This window comes from Strix uralensis, chromosome 24, assembly GCF_047716275.1.
Source record: "Strix uralensis isolate ZFMK-TIS-50842 chromosome 24, bStrUra1, whole genome shotgun sequence".
Classification (NCBI taxonomy): domain Eukaryota; kingdom Metazoa; phylum Chordata; class Aves; order Strigiformes; family Strigidae; genus Strix; species Strix uralensis.
Window position 1 is genome coordinate 4,322,219 of NC_133995.1, and position 17,656 is coordinate 4,339,874.

Here is a 17,656-nt window from a genome sequence, read left to right on the forward strand (position 1 = left end):
GAGCCAGTCTGACCCTGCCCTGGCGCAGCTTGAGGCCATTCCCTCTTGTCCTGGCGCTGGGTCCTTGGCTCAAGAGACTCATCCCAAAGTTACGTGGCTTGGCTTTGCAAACAAGGCAAAGCAATGGGGACAGTTTTCACAGCTGGAGCAAAGAGAAGCAAAGTCATGTTTTTGCAGGTAATTTATTGATTTCTCCAACAAATAAGGCCACGCACACACATACACCTTGTAGTATCTGATCATTACACGAGCTTGGTGAGTGACCCATGTTTCATCCTCAGCAGTACAAGTGCTAAAATGTGAGTTGGAGACCCCAAGAGCTGCACAGGAGCTGTTAAGTGGAGAGGGAGAGCCTTCAGCCCAGGTTTGGTACTACAAGCACGTTCCGCGCTGGAGCAGCAGAGTGGTTGTCCAGTGAGGAGGAGCTGGGCCGGAGGCGGAGTGGAGCGCTGCGCAGGTTCCTGAGGGTCAGGACGCCAGCTTGTGCACTGCTACAGTGATGCTGTCGTGCTTCTGGATCATGATATTCCTAGAGGAAAAGTGCTGAGGCAGGTGAGAAGCCAGCTCTGGCGAGGAGGAGCTGACGAGGGTGGGAAACTGGATGGGGGGATCGTTCAGTGGCTGCAGCAACCCCCAGCTCTGCGCTAGACCTGTTGGTCCCTGAGTCTCTTCTGCCCACTCCCATGGAGAGTGCTGGAGAAGTCTGACTGGCTACAGCACAGGTTTCGTTATCCGCAGGGATCCCCAAGGTGGAAGAGGTATAGAGCTGCAGTAACCACCCCCCCCAGCCTCCTGAAAGGTTTCCTACTGCTTTTACACTTCCTGCTTCTTGAGCTGCCATTAATCTAATGAATTCACATGCTCATGGCAGCAACTACCTTCCCCCCATGGCTTCGGAGGTGGGGCTTCTCCCCATCTGCCAGTTTAGCTCAAGATGAGGAGAGTGGCTCTAGGGATCTGACTCTAGGGAGGGTCCCAGTGCTGGGGGGAAAAGCAAATGTGGTAAAAAGTGGCATCCCCCAGGCTGGAAACTCACCCGCTGTCCGACTCCAGGCACACCACGGGCGTGTCGGTCGGGTCGGAGGTGAGCTTGGCTGCCTGCTGGGCCAGGACCGAGATGACGCCGGCGTGTTCATCCGAGAGGGTTCCTCGGCCTGCGAGAGGGGGGAGACGTTGGCTAAAGCCACACGTTAGCGTGAGGCAGCCTCCCCCTGGGGCCGAGGGGGGCTGGTCCCCTCTGCCTCCCCTGTGGGCTGACACAGTGTCTCCCCAAATTGTTGCTCTCAAACCACCGAAAAGCCTGAATTTAAGTGGCAGGAAGAGCTGGGTTTCCTCCAGTGTGTGGGGAAGGGGCGGGGGGTGGTGGGGTGTGTGTGTGAAGCTGGGTACCTGCTGCAGGTGGGTGCTGGCGGGGGGCCCTTGGGGCCACCCAAAGGTGTGGAGGAAGGCTAGAATAGGGCAGGGCCCGGTGTCCTCGAAGTGTGGGGGGGTGCGGCCCCGTGCAGGACAAGGCCCGGTGCCCCCCAAACGGGGGAGGGCTCCAGCAGGGCAGGGCCTGGTGCCCCCCAACCCCCAGGAGTCCTTAGCGGGACCGGGCAGGGCCGGGAGCCCCCCCCGCGCCCCGTCCCCGGCGGTGCTCGGTTACTTACAGCCCAGGTTGAGCCCCTGCGAGTCGGTGCAGAGGACGCCCACCACGGCCGGGCTCTTCATGCTGCGGAGGGGGAGAAACAGCGGCGGTCAGCGCCGGGGCGGCCCCGCACCCCCGCGCCGGGCCTCGGGCCGGCCTAGGCCCAACTCACCCCCCACCCCGCGGCCCCGCTGAGGCACGGCCAGCACCGTCCCCGTCCCCCGTGTCCCCCCCCTCAGCCCGTACGTGTCCTCCAGGTGCTGCTCCAGCGTCCCCTCCATGCCGCCGGGCCCTTCACCCCCCCCACTTCCGCCCTCCCCGGCCGCTCCTGGCAGCGGCGTCACCCACGTGACCCGCGCAGACGGCGGCTCCGCGGGGCCAAAAGGTCTCGCTCGCTGCGCGAAGGCGCCGGCCCAGCCCCGTTGCGGGTGTCCCGGGGCACAGCCCGAACAGCTCCCACCCTCCGCCCGCCCCTGGGAGCCGCCCGGGGCTCCGGGCGCTGAAGGAGCCGCTGCAGGCTCTGACCTGCACCGTGCCCTCATGTCACGGAATCCCATAATCACTCAGGTTGGAAAAGCCCCTCGGGATCATCGAGTCCAACCCTCAGCCCGACTCTACAAAGTTCTCCCCTACCCCACATCCCCCCACAGCTCATCCAAACGACCCTTAAACACACCCAGGGATGGGGACTCCACCCCCTCCCTGGGCAGCCTATTCCACTCTCTGACCACTCTTGCTGGGAAACATTTGTTCCTCATGTCCAGCCTGAACCTCCCCTGTTGCAGTTTCAAGCCGTTCCCTCTTGTTCTGTCACTAATTCCCTGGGAGAAGAGACCAGCACCAACCTCTCTACAATGTCACAGGATCCTCTCGGTTGGAAAAGCCCTTGAAGCTCCTCCAGCCCCACCATGAACCTCACCCTGACCGTTCCCAACTACACCAGATCCCTCAGCGCTGGGTCAACCCGACTCTTCAACCCCTCCAGGGATGGGGACTCCCCCCCTGCCCTGGGCAGCCCATTCCAACGCCCAACAACCCCTTCTGCAAAGAAATCCTTCCTAAGAGCCAGTCTGACCCTGCCCTGGCGCAGCTTGAGGCCATTCCCTCTTGGCCTGGCGCTGGTTCCTTGGCTCAAGAGACTCCTCCCCCCTCTCTGCACCCTCCTTTCAGGGAGTTGCAGAGGGCCATGAGGTCTCCCCTCAGCCTCCTCTTCTCCAGACTAAACCCCCCCAGTTCCCTCAGCCGCTCCCCATCAGACCTGTGCTCCAGACCCTGCACCAGCTCCGTTGCCTTCTTTGGACATTTGGGGGGGTTACCTGCACCCCTGCAAATCCAGGCCCTGCACCTCCTTGCCCCCCAAAACAGCCCTCTCTGGGCACAGAGGTACAGTTGAGGTTCTTGGGTTTTGGTTGTTTTCTTTTTTTTTCCGTCCCTTTTCTCCACCTTTATACTCCTGAGCGTGGTTTATTTGTGTTTCCCTCCCTCCACGTTGCACCGCTCAGGTTTCGCACGGCAAAATGAAATTCAAGTGCTGTTTGAACGGCAGTGCCCCTGCACACCCACCCCGGCCAGAGCATCTTCTCACAGCTGGGCCACAGCGGGGGATGCGGGTTGGGGGACACAGAGATGTGGGGACACAGGGACAGGGACTGGAGCCCAATAGTTACAGCAAGAAGGGCCACGCTGGATGGTTGCGTACAGTGCCGGAGGGGTCAGGACCCCCATCCAGTTCCCATGGGGCAGAGAGGTGTTAAAAGCGATGCTCAGCCCAGCTTTCCTGCAAGGAGCCCCCCCAAAAACAAGCCCCGCTGACAGCGGAGAGTGGGAGGTAATATATGGTGGGTGCATCGCAAAGCTCGGTGATGCTAATAAGGTGCTGGCTGAAGCCGTTCCTGACTGCGCCTGGCAATAGATCTTGGCTTGTCAGGTTGGAAAATTAAAATGTTATTGATGGGGAAAGTGAAGTGCAACAGCATTTTTTATTTTTTATTTTATTTTTCTTTCTCCTTGGTTGAGCTGGGAGCTCTCTCAGACAGCACTGAGAGCCCTGATCCCGACTGCCCAGGGGCTCCCCACTGCATCCCGCCCCAATGGGATGGCTTGGATTTATATTGCCTTTTTTTTTTTTTTGTCTTTCCCCCCCCTCCCGCTAGGAAGCAACGCAGGACAAAAATACAGATATACCCTATGGAGGCTGGGGGCTGCATCCTCCCTGTCCTGTCGGCACCTTCACAAGGAAACCTCCCTGAAACGACTGCTCCCGAGCCATTCCCGGCTGCAAGACTTCTGGAAGGAGGAATTTTTGGAAGAGTTGGGATTAATTAATTGAAGCCCAGGTGGAGGAGACTTTAGTGAAGCAGTAGAACAGCTGCCACATCAAAAGAAGTGCTGGTCTCTGGGCAGGGAAATGCCGGGGCTATTTTTAACTAATTAAATAGACGATTTAGCTCCGGACTGATAGTCTTCAAAAGAAATTCAACAGAAAAGCCTGATTAAACCACGTGGCTCCAATCAAACCCATATTTCAAATCCCAGCCCATCACCTCGGGCCATGTTTCTCCCCCAGGGCCGAGCCCCCCTCCCTGCTTTTGGTCCCTAATTTGCCCTCATGGACCAGGTCTGACAGGGAGCAGCCCCAAAATCAGGCTCAGGGATGTTTATTCCTCAGTGGGAAAAGCCAGAAGGGGCGAAATTCATAGTGGTGGGGGCCCTGATTTCACGGGGATGGTATCTAGCGATCCAGGGCTGAAAAAATTCTGCCTTTTATTTATATTTTTGGGAAAATGGAGTTTTATTTCCCGCCCTCGTTGTGCAAAGGATCTTAGCCACGGACTTTGCTTGCACAGCCCCGGCCAGCACGGCTGTGGGTACTGGGAGCTCGGTCTGGGGAGTCCCAGCTGAATCCAGGCTGGACCACGGGAGCCCAGGACCACGCGTTGACCATGGAAGGGTGTTTAAATTTTTAATTATTTTTATTTTTGTTATTGCTGGATTCCCAGAGGGGCTGCCTGGGATGAGGCGGTGGCAGATGAATGGCCCCAGCTCCGCGGGGACATCGCACTGCAGAGGCTGCAGAGATTTCTTGCTCCTCTCTCACCTGATGGATGTGACTCTGGGGGCTGGTGGGTGTTTTCGTTGAGGCCCCCCATCCCTGAGCACATTGGGATGTTGTCCCTTCCATCCTCCCAGGATATACAAATTAAAAAAGAAGCTGATAATTCCAGCTTTTCCTGCCTTTTTAACCACTTTAGCAATCCCTGGTCTTATTCCCTTGTGCTCCCAGGAGATGCGCCAAATGCAATTTGAGGTATGGGGATATACTTCAAACCATAAATCAACTTAATTACACATTATATTCAGATTCAAACACACCCTCATTACTGAAAAAGATATTATTCCCTCTCCACCTTCTTTTATTCTCACAAATAAATGCAGCCAAGTCTATTTCTACAAGATATTTATCACAGAGCCACATTATTAAGCATTGTGCTCTTAGGAGACAAGAAGCAGCAGGCTAACTTTGTTCTTGTGTTTTCTTTTAGCTAAATAATCACAAATTCTTAATTCAGTTCTTAAGTACATCCGTCAGGGATAAATATGGATATAGAGGTGTACTTGGAAAATCTAGCTGTGTTGGCTTAGCTGAAAAATAACCCTGGGTCGTGTGTGCGGGTGGGAGAGGTGAGGCTTTTTCTCCCTTCCTCAGTAGTTTATTAATATTTCTTTTATACCATTAGAGATTCAGGTCTCATCTGCTTATTCTGAGATCATCAGGGGGAAAAAAAAAAGCCCACGGTGGCGGAGCTGGAAGGGGTTATATAGGGTGGGAGGCGCGGGGCTGCTGCAGACCTCGGGGAGACGGCTCCTGCCCCAGCACCATGGGCCAGCTCCTGCAAACCCTCTGCTTGCTCCTGCTCGTCACCTCCTGCCCCTGCGCCGTCATCACCGGGGTAAGTGCCAGTCCCATCCCCAACCTGGGAGATTTAATTATTTTTTTTATTATTTTGGGAAATAAGGCAGGAAGCGGTGCCTTTTGCTGTTTGCTTTGGGGTTTTTCCCCCGAATTATTACTTGTTTTTCCGGTGTGGATGCTGCTCTTTCTGCTGCTCTTCTCAGCACCGTGTCAGACCTGGCACACAGAGATTTTAGGAAGTTTTCCAGGAGGGAAAAGAGAATATATTTTTATGGGCATCCCCCAGAGCATGTTTCCACCTGGCACAAGGGCTTGAACACCCCAGATTGTCTTTCTCCCTCCCAAACTAAGAGAAATTATTAAAAGAGAAGGGAAATGTCAGGATGCAAGGGAGAGGTATGATGCTTTTGGGGCTCAGCATGTCCGAGAGGTCAGTGCTGCTGAGCAAGAGCTGCACCAAGGGTGATGCTAAAAGCAAGAGGAGAAGTGAGTTTGGGGACAGAACCCAGGATTTTGTGGTGCTTCAGGAGTCCAGATGCTGGTTTCAGTAAAGCCAGGCTTGGCTGAACCTCCTCCTTTGTCCCTGGCAGCAAAAATTCTTCTGGTTAAAACCAAGACGACAGGTTTGCATCCCATCTGATTCTTTGCCTCCTGGCTTTTCCCAACCCATAGGAATTTTGTGGATGCCTTCAGCTGGCTCTTGGCTCCTCTTTTCCCAGACACCCCTTATAGTTAGACCTATTTCTTTCAAGCCTGTGATTTTTTTTGGCTGAATCTCCCCAACCCCTACATACATCCAGAGCTGCAAAGCTAGGTCGGGGGGAGTCACCTCCAACCAGGGCCAAATAGACCCAGCAGCTTTTGAAATTGTTCCCAGGGCTTAAATAACTCATTTTGAATAAGCAGAGAAAACAGGTTGGATGTGCAGCTCCCTGGTTGCCTGCACCCCACATCAGGCCCCCCAGAGTTTGCAGGTGAGGGTCCATCATTGCTGGGATCTGATTTTTAACAGTATTTGGGTATTACAAGGTGCTTTGGATGCTCGAAGAGGATCAGGTTTCCTTCAGGAAAGGGAAGACTCTGCAAAATCCCCTTATTGCCCCCCTGTGAGAGAGCTGCACCCCAGAATTATGCTCTATCCATTGCCCTTGTATTTTTTTCCCCAATTGCAATTTCCACACCTCTTCATCTGTACGAGCAACAGGCTCGTGGCTGGGAACTCCTGGGAGAGACGTTCCCCAGGGAGGGGGGGACCCCGGGGGAGTTGGGTGAGACCCATCAGCTACCAACCCGACCTCAGGAAAACAGGTCAGAGAAGGGGTCGGGGGTGCAGTGAGCTGCTCTAGTGATGGCAACACAGCCTGGGGGCAAAATGGGACCTGCTTGGTGCTCGAGGTGCCCCCCTCCACCTCTTCTCACCATCCTCGTGGGCTTCCAGGTGTGGTGCTGAGCTGGTGCAGCAGTTTCCCCATTCTGGGGGGGAGAAGTGACTGTTTTCCATTTTACATCTGCCTTGGGTGGGAGAGGTCGAGTTGCTGGCATTACCCTGCTCCCTACTGACAACATAAAAAAAGCACTGGGCATTTGCGTTATTTAACAAGTTTTACAGGCTCAGATGGGCGATGTGCATGCAGGCCGGAGGAGCCGGACAGTGACTTTATCCCCCAGTGCTGCTGCTCTGACTTAGCACTGATGCTGCTTTTAAGTTGGGCAGCTGAAAACTTTTCCTGTCCCTCCCATCACTGCATGCACGAGGGATTTCCCCCTTCAACCCCAGCACCTCTAATCCAACCCGTGCCCTGCCCCAAAACCTCCCTATCTTAACCCAAACTGGGAGAGCTAGGAACAACAAACCCCTCTCCCTTCAATCCCCATTAAGGGGTCACACCCAGCAGCTTGGTGCGGGCTGATTTCTCCCCTGACCCCCCACCCCAGAAGAGGGGTCCTTACGTTTTCCTGGCCGGTCGCACTAACCCACCATCGTCCCTCTCCCCAGGCCTGCGAGCGGGACCCGCAGTGTGGCAGCGGGACCTGCTGTGCCATCAGCCTCTGGCTGCGGGGGCTGCGGATGTGCACCCCCCTGGGGCAGGAGGGGGACGAGTGCCACCCCTTCAGTCACAAGGTACTGGTGTGGGGGTGGCCGGTGGGGCTGGGAGGGGGGACAAGGACCAGGCAAAGGGCATCAAGCTCCTCGCATAGGAGAAAAGCTCCATTACAGCCTTGGGGTGGAGAAGGGGGTTGGTGTTGGGGGCTGGGATGTCCCCAACATTGGACAGTTTTAAAATTCATCTGGACAGGGTGCTGGCCCATCTTGTCTAGACCATGCTTGTCCCAAAAAAGGCTGGACTAGATGATCCTTGAGGTCCCTTCCAACCATAATTCTGTGATTTGGGATGAGGCTCCAGGCAGCAGCGTGGTGGTCCCTGAGCAGTTGTGCTGCAGCTGGTTTCAGCCTCTAAAGTATTTTGAACAACCCCCTGCCTGTCTGCGCCACCCTAAATCCTTGGGATGCCCCACGGCTGCTGCAGATGTCAACTCGGGGCTGGGACCGAGCCGCCTGGTCCACTCATTTAAAAGAAAAGCGCACAGCGTGCTGCTCTAAATTGAGCCATAAATGCTCTGCCAAGCGAGGAGAAGCCGAGTTAATGCCGCAGAGCCACCCAGCGCCGTGATTTCTGGCCGATAAGAAACCCCAGCGCACTGGGATTAGCCCAAAGTGCAACACTGCTGCAATTCCTCCTCCGCGAGGATTTAACAGCAGCATCCCAGCCTCGGGGGGAGCATCCCACTCCATGCTCCCATATTGATTTTGCACGTTGGGAGCAAGATTTAATGATGTTGTGCCTTCTGCTGGCACAAGGAAGGAGTGAAGGGCTTCAGAGGGATCAAAAATTAATTTCAGGCATATCCCCATTAAACCTCTGAGAAGAGCCAGAGATTTTCTCAGGGCCTTGATCCCATCTGATAATTTTTTGGTTGCAGCAGAGGCCTGATGCCCTCATCTCTTCTGCATCTCTCCCGTGTTTCTCCGCAGGTCCCCTTCTTCGGGAAGCGCCAGCACCACACCTGCCCGTGTTTGCCCAACCTCATATGCTCCAGGTTCCTCGACGGCCGCTACCGCTGCTCCATCAACTTCAAGAACATTGATTTTTAGGGTTGTGCTTCTGGCTCTCCATCCGTGAGCCCCCAGCACCCATTTCTTGCCCTCTCCCATGGCTGCTGGGTGCCCGCATAGCACCAGGCAACCTTAAAAGTGCTTTTCCAAGGTAGACAGTGTTGTTATAAGCTATATATGTTATATAGAGAAACTGAGGCATGGTCAGGCCAAGCTGCTCCGACATGTGGCTTAGCAAAGCTCTGCCCCAACCTGGAGCAGGACCCAACTCCAGCATCCTCTGCAGAGGAGTGGATTGAAGGACAGTGTGTGTGGCAAATGCCTGTGGCCTCAAAAATCCCTTTCACAAGATGTTGTCTGCATGTAATGGATGCTGTCAGCTAGCTTTCACCTCCCTCCTCTATTTTATACAGTAAGAATCAAGGGTGATGCAATGTGGGACGAGTGACAGTAGATGCCAAGCACCCAGCAGCCAAGAGCTTCCTCCTGTGTTTTTTATCCTGGCACATCATAAAATTTGGGATGTGAAGCTGAGCAGCATCATTTCATCTGCCAAAGTGTCTGCAGGGCTGAGCCCAGTGACGAAGGTGGTGGTGGAGACCTGACTTTAATTCTTTTTACACTTTTCACTAGGAAAGACAAGAATTAGAGGCGCAGAAACTTCCTTTTGTGGGGAGTTTCAGCAGTTTCCCTGCAATTCCTATTGGATAAACCATTTCTATAATGATTAATTCCCATCGTGATATTGCCCAGTTGTGTCTTATCAGCCTAGTTTTTCCTGGAAGCAGCTCTTCAAGCTGGTGATGAATGGTCTAATCTAGTCGGCAATTAAAAGAAATCGGTATCAAGTATCTTCCCCAAAGTTCAAGCAATGCAATGTGTTCAGCAGAGGCTGAAGCAGGGCTGGCTGGAGCTGTGTCGTGTCAGATGTGGGTCTTTGGGACGCAGAAAAATGTTTTCCAGCCTCAGCATCTGCCTGAGGTTCAGGCACCGTATGAGGTTTGGGAGCCTCTCTTTATGTCAGTTGAATCTGAGAGGAGAATGGGATATTAAAGTTAATTAAATGTGCCAAAAGTTTTCTCAGACACGTGCTTTCAGTTCCCCTCTTAAAAACATATTGTGGAAAAGTCATGTATCACCCGAGCGTCCCTTCTGCTTCCTACAGCAACCCCCAGCAGTAATAAATAAAACGAAATAAAAAAAAGAAATAAAAAACAATAATCAGCATTTACAGCAAAAACCCCCCAAACAATTGGTTTCCTTTCAAGCAGATGCAGTGCTTAAACACAAAGCTTATTTTTGAGCTGCTCCTGGACAGCCCTTGGGGTTCAGTGCTGGGAGCTGTGGCACCCTCCTTTGCTCCGGGGCCTCCCTCTTTGGTAGGTTTTGGTGGGTTTTCATGGGTTTTGGTGGGGTTTTTTGGGTGTTGGTGCTATAGCAGCAACTGTTTCTGTTTCTGAAGACCCCAGAGGACGCTAAATATATGGCTGTGGCAGATGCTGTTTTACGGTGGAGAGTAAAGAAATTGAGATTTGGTGTTTGATGCTGGGTGAAAGCTCTCGCCGGGGATGTGTCCCTGCATGGTTTTACCTGCAGTTTAGCAAAAAATCACTTTAAGCTGCTTTCAAAGTGTATTTAGGGGAGCAAAACCCAGCAAATTTGATTATTTTTTTTTCCCTAGAGGTGGAAACCTCCATGCAGGGGAAAAAGCACAATCAACAAAGCAAAAGCTCACGTCCTCCCGCAGGGACGGAGGGAAAAGTCCACACAACCTCGTCATCAGGAGCACGAGGGGCTGTTTGCTTCCCGGGAGCTGCTTTTCCCCACGGCGCGGTGCCAAGTGCCCTTCTCGTCCTCCCGCACGTGCGTTTCCCCACTCGCTGTTTAATGTTCTGGCTCCAAGGTGAATCGTGCCCGGCTGCACAAGCGAGCGCGGGCTGGGACCCGGCCAGGACACGGCCGGGGTGTCCCAGACCCGGCACCACATCCCGGAGATGCTCCTGGGTCTGACCAGTCAACACCTGAAACAATTGCGTGTGTGGTTACCAAACAGCATCGTGCAGTTCCCCCTCTAAAACACACATCAAACCTGTCCCCACTTTTACACCAAGTATAAATTATTGCTCCCACCCTACATTTCTCTCTACAGAAACTTGCAGTGACCCCCATCTTGAACAGGGACAGCAGCCTTTGAGAAGCTGCTTATCTACTGGCAGGGTTAACTGGACTTTGTGAGCTTTATATATTTTTATTATATATAAATATAATATATAAAAAATATTTAAATATATAAATGTCATATTTATTTTTATTATTTTTATTATTTTGTTATACCACGCATCTTATATATCATATATACTATACTAAGATTATAACAATAACATCATTACTATTCTATATTTGTTGTATATTATTATATATTAGCTATTTTTATATTTATATTAATGTATATATATTAATGTATTGGGGTTTTTAAAAATTTCTTTATTTATTTTTTGTTTGGACAGAGGTTTTTGGTCCCACCAGGTTTCTGCCCTTCATCCCGATGGCTTTAAACTCATGTCTGAGGCCAAACTGGGATTGCACCTCGTTGCCTTTTTGGCCTCCATAGCCCCGTCCCAGCCCCTTCCCACCCCTGTACAAATTAACCAGAGAATTTCAGCCGGTTCCCTTCCCTCTGCTGAAAAAATCATTATTAATTTCTGCTTTACTCCATGACAAGATCCAGCCCCACCACAGAAACCCGCCTTCCCCCCACAGCGGAGGGGACCGTCCCAGCAGCGTGGGGATAGAGTGGCTCTGCCCACAGCATCCCAAGTGGCAACACTGCTAGGAAATTCAAACAATAAAGACCAAAAAAAAGGGTTTGTTGGCTTTTCCACACAGTCATCAGAGAAACCCAATATCCTGCAGAGACACCAGCAGCTGCTGCCAAGTTTTGGGGATCTGGAGGGGGTGTAGGGGCTTGGGCCATGGTGCTCCAATAAAACCAGCACCGAGCAGATACCAGGATCCTTATCCTGCTCAGCGTCACCTCCGACAGCCGCCTCCTTCCCGCTCTCTTTGCATCCTGCGAAAGGCGAGCTGGTGCCTGGAGCCATTATCACTGCGGGCACTCGTTAGGAGTTTTAATCTGGTTTTAATTGTCCCCGTATCACTGGGCAAACCACGCTGCGAGGGGTCAGCATGCTGTTGGGTCACCTTTCCGCAGCCTGTTTGCACCCCACTGTACTAATTGGTTTTTGCTGATAACAGCGGGCACCAGAGTGTCAAAACGTGCGTACACCCCACGCACACACCTCCCCGGGGTGTACACACATATCAGCACCCTGTGGGGCCCCCTTCCCCATCCCAACTGGGGAGAGACACCCATAAATGGAGGCTGGGGGGGTCCCACTGCTGCTCGCAATGGCTTTGGATGCCGAAATGAAAAGTCACAATGTTGCCCCCGCGCAGGCAGTGCCTGATTGTGGTGAAGGATTTGGGGTGCTGAAGGATGGAGCATTTGGAGGGGGGATACAGATATCATGGTCAGCACGGTGTGAGCGTGCCCCCACCTTGCCACGTGACGCGTTGAATTTAGCTGATGTTTGCTGTGTCCTTCGGTGCCTGGGTGTCACTGCCTTGGCCGGGTGCCCACCGGAGGGGATGGGGCAGCAGCGGTCCTGGTGGCTCTTGGTACCACAGGTGGGGTGCGCAGGGGCTATATAAACCTCCGGGTGTTTGCCCTGGTAGCCCCGGCACAATGCGGTTCCTCGTGCTCCTCTGCGCTGCCTCTGCCCTCTCCCAGGGCATCACCAAGTAAGTCGCCGCAGCATCGCTCTCGCAGGCCACCCGAGTCAAATTGAAGGGGGAAAATGAGCATTCAGAGCCTTTTAATGGGTTTGAGAAGTGGAGCTAAGGTCTGGGAAAGCTGCTGCAGGGGTGCAGAGGAGGTGTGAGGGGGTGCCTGGAGGGGATCTGGTTTCTGGAGGTGCTTTGGGGTTTTGCAGAAATCCCCGACTCAGTGTTTTGGGGGAGTCCACTGGGCTTCTGCTGTTGGATCAGCACAAATATTGAAGGTGTTAAACGCTGCTTGCAGGAGCTGCAGGCAGCAAAATCCTATCTAACTTATTTTTTCCTTGGTGCTTGTGCCAGATTGCGCTTGGAAAGGGGGAAGAAGCTGAGACAGGTCCTCAGGGAGAAGGGTTTGCTGCACCACTTCTTCCAGCATCACCACTACGACATTGGCACCAAATTCCCACATGCTTTTCCCAACGGGACCAAAGTGGCCACCGAGCCCCTGCTGAACACCCTTGACGTGAGTATTGGCTTTGATTCCCAGCGGCACAGCCCTGGGGTGGTTTGTGGGCTGCCCATCCCCATGTCTGTGCTGTGCATGGGCCAAACCCAAATCTTTTTACCCCAAAGCCTTCAGCTCACATCCTTTGCCCCTTCTTGCCCGTGCTGGTGGCCCTGGACAGAGCCAGGACACTGAAATGTGCCCCCAGCAGCTCTGTGAGAAGCAAGGTGTCTCCATCAAGAAGGGCACCATGAAGGTTGCAAGCCTGGGGAAGCTCCAGGTTTGGTTTCATGCCTTAAAAGCAACCCTTGGTCCTGCTGCCCCACAGATGGAGTACTATGGGGCCATCTCCATCGGCACCCCGCCACAGGACTTCACCGTGGTCTTCGACACCGGTTCCTCCAACCTCTGGGTTCCCTCCGTCTCCTGTGCCAGCCTGGCTTGCCGTAAGTAGGGGCAGGCAGGGGTCCCCATTTGGCACAGCTGGGTCCAGCAGCGCATCCTGGGCTTATAACTGCACAATCAAGCCCGAAAAATGAGGTGACATTGCCATTGCCAGGGGACCAGGGGACACCTAGCCAGTGCAATGAGCAGACCCCATGGTGCTGGGTCCATAGCATCTGTGAAATGCACTGGTGAGATGAGTATTTGGGGTGTAGGAACTACGCAGTGCTGTACTCCACAGGGTGATGTGCTTAGTGCTCAGTGCCTCAGTTTCGCCATCTGTCCAAAGGGGGTGATGGGATTTCCTGCAGATCCCTGGTCGCTGGAGGAGGGGCAGGGACAGCAAATGCTCACAGCTAAATTGTTCCTGAAAGCAGGATAATAAATGGCAGGTCTAAACAGCAATTCAGCAGGGTTCCTCCTCCCACGCTTCCCTCACAGCTTAGCCTTGCTGAAAGTCTTCGTTTCTGATTTTCCCACTTACCTTCTAGAAAACCATCAGATGTTTAACCCATCGCAGTCCTCCACCTACAAAAGAACAGGGCAGAACTTGTCTATTCAGTATGGCACCGGCGCCATGGAGGGCACCGTGGGCTCCGACACCGTCATTGTGAGTGTCATGGTGGCATTTCCAGTGGAGGTTCTTTGTGCCTTCTCCACCTGATTGACATCGATATTGCAGTGATCCATATCTTATATCATCCTCCCTGTTCCTAGCTTGCATCTCTGGTGGACATCAACCAGCAATTTGGCTTGAGCACCACTGAGCCCGGCCAATTTTTTGTCCATGTCAAATTTGATGGGATCCTGGGCTTGGGCTACCCAAATCTGGCTGCTGATGGGATCACACCGGTGTTTGATAATTTGGTGAATGAGAGCTTGCTGGAGGAGAACCTCTTCTCGGTCTACCTGTCCCGGTAAGCCATGTGGGTCTCAAGGGCTGGGGAAGGCATCAGATGAAGCTCATGCAGATCATTGCATTTGCTGGTGGCTCCAGCTCCTCTGCTGTCACTGCTGCCATCCAGCTGTTGTCACTGTGTCCTGAGATGCAAAGACTGGGGGGCTCATAGCAGATGGCCACCAGACTCACTGGGGAGCTTATGACTTGCGGGGCAACCTCTCTAGTTTCCAGCCACGTGCTCCCTTTTTCCCTTTTTCTGGGTCCAAAGGCCCTGGCACACACTGCTGTTGTACCACTGCCTCACTCCTCTCTAACGAGGAGGGGAGCAGGTGTGACCGTGGCATTGCAAGCGGCATCTCACCCCATGGGACATGCAGCCCTGCTGGTTTAAGCTACCTGCACCGAAGCCAGGTGGCAAACCCTCCACTCTCTTTCTTTTTTGCATCATCCAGTGAGACAACAGGGAGTGTGGTCATCTTTGGGGGCATTGATGAGTCTTATTTCACCGGCTCCATCAACTGGATCTCTGTCTCTTACCAAGGTTACTGGCAGATCTCCATGGACAGGTAACAAAACAGCTCTGCTGTTCCTTTCTAACCATTGTTTCTAAAGAGACCTTGGACCCTTCAACATTGAAGGTTTTCCACTGGCATCTAACACCCCACAGCTGTGGGATGCAGAAGATAAAGGGACTGATATCCACAGTACTTTGGTAACTGTCACCTAAAATGGGGATGCTTTGTGCCTGGGACACAGCCCAGTTCTTCTCTGCACAAAGCCTGTGCTCCTGGGGACGTGTCTGGTGATGAGTAGAGCAAAATTATGGTCTAAAAACTACTTTGTTGGGCTTGGTTGGGTCCCAACAGCTGGGCTGTGTTCAGTGCTTCAGTGCCCATGTGTGCAATAGGAGCTGTGATACCAGCTGGCATTGCAAACTCCAAGAAGCAAAAGGCTCAAGGGCAACACTTTGGGTTACACAGCTTTAACTCTTATAAAAGAAGTTCAAAAACATCACTAAAATCCAGCTGGTTATTTAATGGCCCCATGCTTTGTCTGTCCCCCCAGCATCATTGTGAACAACCAGGAGATTGCATGCCGTGGTGGCTGCCAAGCGGTAGTTGACACCGGCACTTCCCTCGTGGCTGGGCCACCCTGTGACATTAGTAACATCCAGAGCACGGTTGGGGCCAGGCAGGAGACGTACGGAGAGGTAAGTGCACCCATGGCTTGCTCTGCTTGCCCTGGAGGCAGCCTGGTACTGCCGAGCCCAGCGCCAAACCTGCTGCCACACACAGCAAAACCACATCTCTGCTCATGGCAAACCAGCCCTGCTCCTCTGATATCTCCAACACAGATCACCATGAGACACTCCTAGTCTCTAGTTTATACTGGTGAAATCAAATCACTTCACTCCTCGCCCTGTAAACATGTTGTTTCCCACCTAAAAGCCTCTTTCTGCTGCTCTCTGCAGTATAACGTGAACTGCAGCTCCATTTCTGCCATGCCTGACGTCATCTTTGTCATCGATGGGGTTCAGTATCCTGTGTCCGCCTCGGCTTACACCGAACAGGTAAGGGGGAGCTAGGTGGTCCTGGTTTCAGGAGCCTCGCTCAAGGTCCTTCTACTTTCTTCAGTGGCTCTGGTCACTTTGGCTTCTCCCATTCCCATGGGAGATGGGGGATGGATGACCATGGGCCTCCAGAGCAATGCAAGAGAAGATACTAACCCACATTTCCCCCATTTGCCTTTTCTTGGTCAAATGCAGAACAGCCAAGGCACTTGCATCAGCAGCTTCCAGAACACCTCTGGGAACCTCTGGATCTTGGGAGATGTCTTCATCAGAGTGTACTATAGCATCTTTGACCGGGCCAACAGCCGTGTTGGACTGGCCAAGGCTATTTAGATCCATCACGATGGCAGCGGTGCTGTGGTTTCATCACACAACCAGACCACAACCGTGTTTTTTGGTGTAGCAAGAGATCCCCAAGGAATCTCTCGCTTACACACAAATAAAATGTTGATGGTTCAGAGTCAGTGGCTGCATATTTTTGTGTGATAAAATGACAGGAATTAGGAAGGAGCTGTCATACACTTGATGCTTTGTGGTCTCTAAGCAGCATTTGGTCCCCATAGTCTTAACTATGGCCTTTGGGAGGTGTGGTCATAGCCTGCAGTGACTGAGGGGTGGGCCCCTAGGAAGTGAAGACTGGCTCTTTTATTGGGGCTGCATCAAGTGAATGAATATGGAAAACCCAAATTTCCATCCAGGGAGGATGATCTCACCATCCCAGACACAGCCTGTCTCAGAGCAGATCCCTGCAGACCCACAGTCATGTCCCACCAGTTGCTGACCGGGTAGTTCCCCATCCCTGAGCTCAAGGTTTGTCCCTGAGTCCCCTACATAGTGTCTGATAGCACAAAGACATCTCAGGGCAGTGACTGCCCCAGGAGGTTGTGGCTTGGCTGGAGATTTCCCTTGGAGCACCCAAGAGAACAGGGCAGGAGATGTCTCTCACCCAGTGCGTGCTTTCCCATCATGAGGCTTTTACAGAAGCACATCCACAGCTGCACATGTGTAGAGGTAATGTCTTATTTCAGCTTCCATAGTTTAGAGCAATACAGTTACACTTAGTTGTTTCCCCATAAAGAATCTCAATTAAGCACCCAATAATGACCAGTCTGTGCTATGAGGTGGTCACCAAGAGCCTGGAAACACCAGCTAGTCCTCAGTTAAGGTCTTTACTACTGTGCAACCCCCACCCCACCCCCCCCAAAAAAATCTAATCTATTTTATGATCATTTTCCCTCACAATAGTCAGGACGTTCCTTCACTAATTTTGTTGCATTCCTTTAAAGTAGCAGTTCCCATTTTTGAAAAGGAAATTACCTCCATTCATATAAAGTCCTATTAAAAATGGAGGCTGCCTCTTTTCTCCCGAGCAGCTGCAGTGAAAACGTTCAGCAGGCGGCCGGGAGAGAGATCCAAGAGTCCCTGCTGCTTCTTCATGTCTGCTGTGCTGAGGGATAAGGGGTTATTTGCATTATTCATTGATAAATGAGGCTCCATCACTGGTGGGGCCCAGAGTTTGCTTACCCGATGGGAACAGGGATGTGGAGGGGGAGATCCAGGTGACTGGGGTTGGGAATTAATTTTTGTCTCCTCTCACTGTGCACATGTTGCTCTCTCTTTGAGCCAGCTAGAAAGGCCTATATGATGTGGGATGGTGGAAATGTGATTTATGTCCCTCCAGCTCCCTGAGCTCACACAGACCTGGGTCAGTCAGCCCCAGCCTAAGCACAAGAGGGACCCAAGCCCGGATTTTGGGCAGATGGGACTTTAACTTGGCTCCATCACAGAAATTTTCTCATTGTTA

The 17,656-nt window shown here is 52.6% G+C and overlaps 3 protein-coding genes across 3 annotated transcripts; 2 read left to right on the forward strand and 1 right to left on the reverse strand.

Moving 5' to 3' along the window:
* Positions 1–163: 163 nt before the first annotated feature.
* Positions 164–1,961, reverse strand: LAMTOR5 (late endosomal/lysosomal adaptor, MAPK and MTOR activator 5). Its single transcript, XM_074893681.1, has 4 exons — positions 1,874–1,961; positions 1,650–1,711; positions 1,037–1,154; positions 164–529 (listed from the first exon to the last, which is right to left on the reverse strand). Exons 1-4 carry the CDS (start codon positions 1,906–1,908, stop codon positions 469–471), a joined length of 276 nt encoding a protein of 91 aa, XP_074749782.1. The 5' UTR covers positions 1,909–1,961; the 3' UTR covers positions 164–468.
* Positions 1,962–5,505: 3,544 nt separating this feature from the next.
* PROK1 (prokineticin 1) lies at positions 5,506–8,694 on the forward strand. The gene is made up of 3 exons (XM_074893680.1): positions 5,506–5,577; positions 7,537–7,662; positions 8,575–8,694. Exons 1-3 carry the CDS (start codon positions 5,506–5,508, stop codon positions 8,692–8,694), a joined length of 318 nt encoding a protein of 105 aa, XP_074749781.1.
* A 3,706-nt stretch (positions 8,695–12,400) lies between these two features.
* Positions 12,401–16,185, forward strand: LOC141954304 (embryonic pepsinogen-like). Its single transcript, XM_074893679.1, has 9 exons — positions 12,401–12,456; positions 12,793–12,955; positions 13,266–13,383; positions 13,873–13,991; positions 14,099–14,298; positions 14,735–14,848; positions 15,348–15,492; positions 15,754–15,852; positions 16,048–16,185. The coding sequence occupies exons 1-9, from the start codon at positions 12,401–12,403 to the stop codon at positions 16,183–16,185; spliced, it is 1,152 nt and encodes a 383-aa protein (XP_074749780.1).
* The last annotated feature ends 1,471 nt before the right edge of the window (positions 16,186–17,656 follow it).

Coding starts and splice junctions, on each gene's coding strand:
- LAMTOR5 (XM_074893681.1), bottom strand. CDS start 1,908: ATGGAGGGGACGCTGGAGCAGCACCTGGAGGACAC. Junction 1,712..1,873: donor GAGCAGCACCTGGAGGACAC/GTACGGGCTGAG, acceptor CCCCCTCCGCAG/CATGAAGAGCCCGGCCGTGG. Junction 530..1,036: donor TGCCTGGAGTCGGACAGCGG/GTGAGTTTCCAG, acceptor CTTTTCCTCTAG/GAATATCATGATCCAGAAGC.
- PROK1 (XM_074893680.1), top strand. CDS start 5,506: ATGGGCCAGCTCCTGCAAACCCTCTGCTTGCTCCTGCTCGTCACCTCC. Junction 5,578..7,536: donor CCTGCGCCGTCATCACCGGG/GTAAGTGCCAGT, acceptor CCCTCTCCCCAG/GCCTGCGAGCGGGACCCGCA. Junction 7,663..8,574: donor GCCACCCCTTCAGTCACAAG/GTACTGGTGTGG, acceptor GTTTCTCCGCAG/GTCCCCTTCTTCGGGAAGCG.
- LOC141954304 (XM_074893679.1), top strand. CDS start 12,401: ATGCGGTTCCTCGTGCTCCTCTGCGCTGCCTCTGCCCTCTCCCAGGGC. Junction 12,457..12,792: donor CTCTCCCAGGGCATCACCAA/GTAAGTCGCCGC, acceptor TGCTTGTGCCAG/ATTGCGCTTGGAAAGGGGGA. Junction 15,493..15,753: donor GGCAGGAGACGTACGGAGAG/GTAAGTGCACCC, acceptor TGCTCTCTGCAG/TATAACGTGAACTGCAGCTC.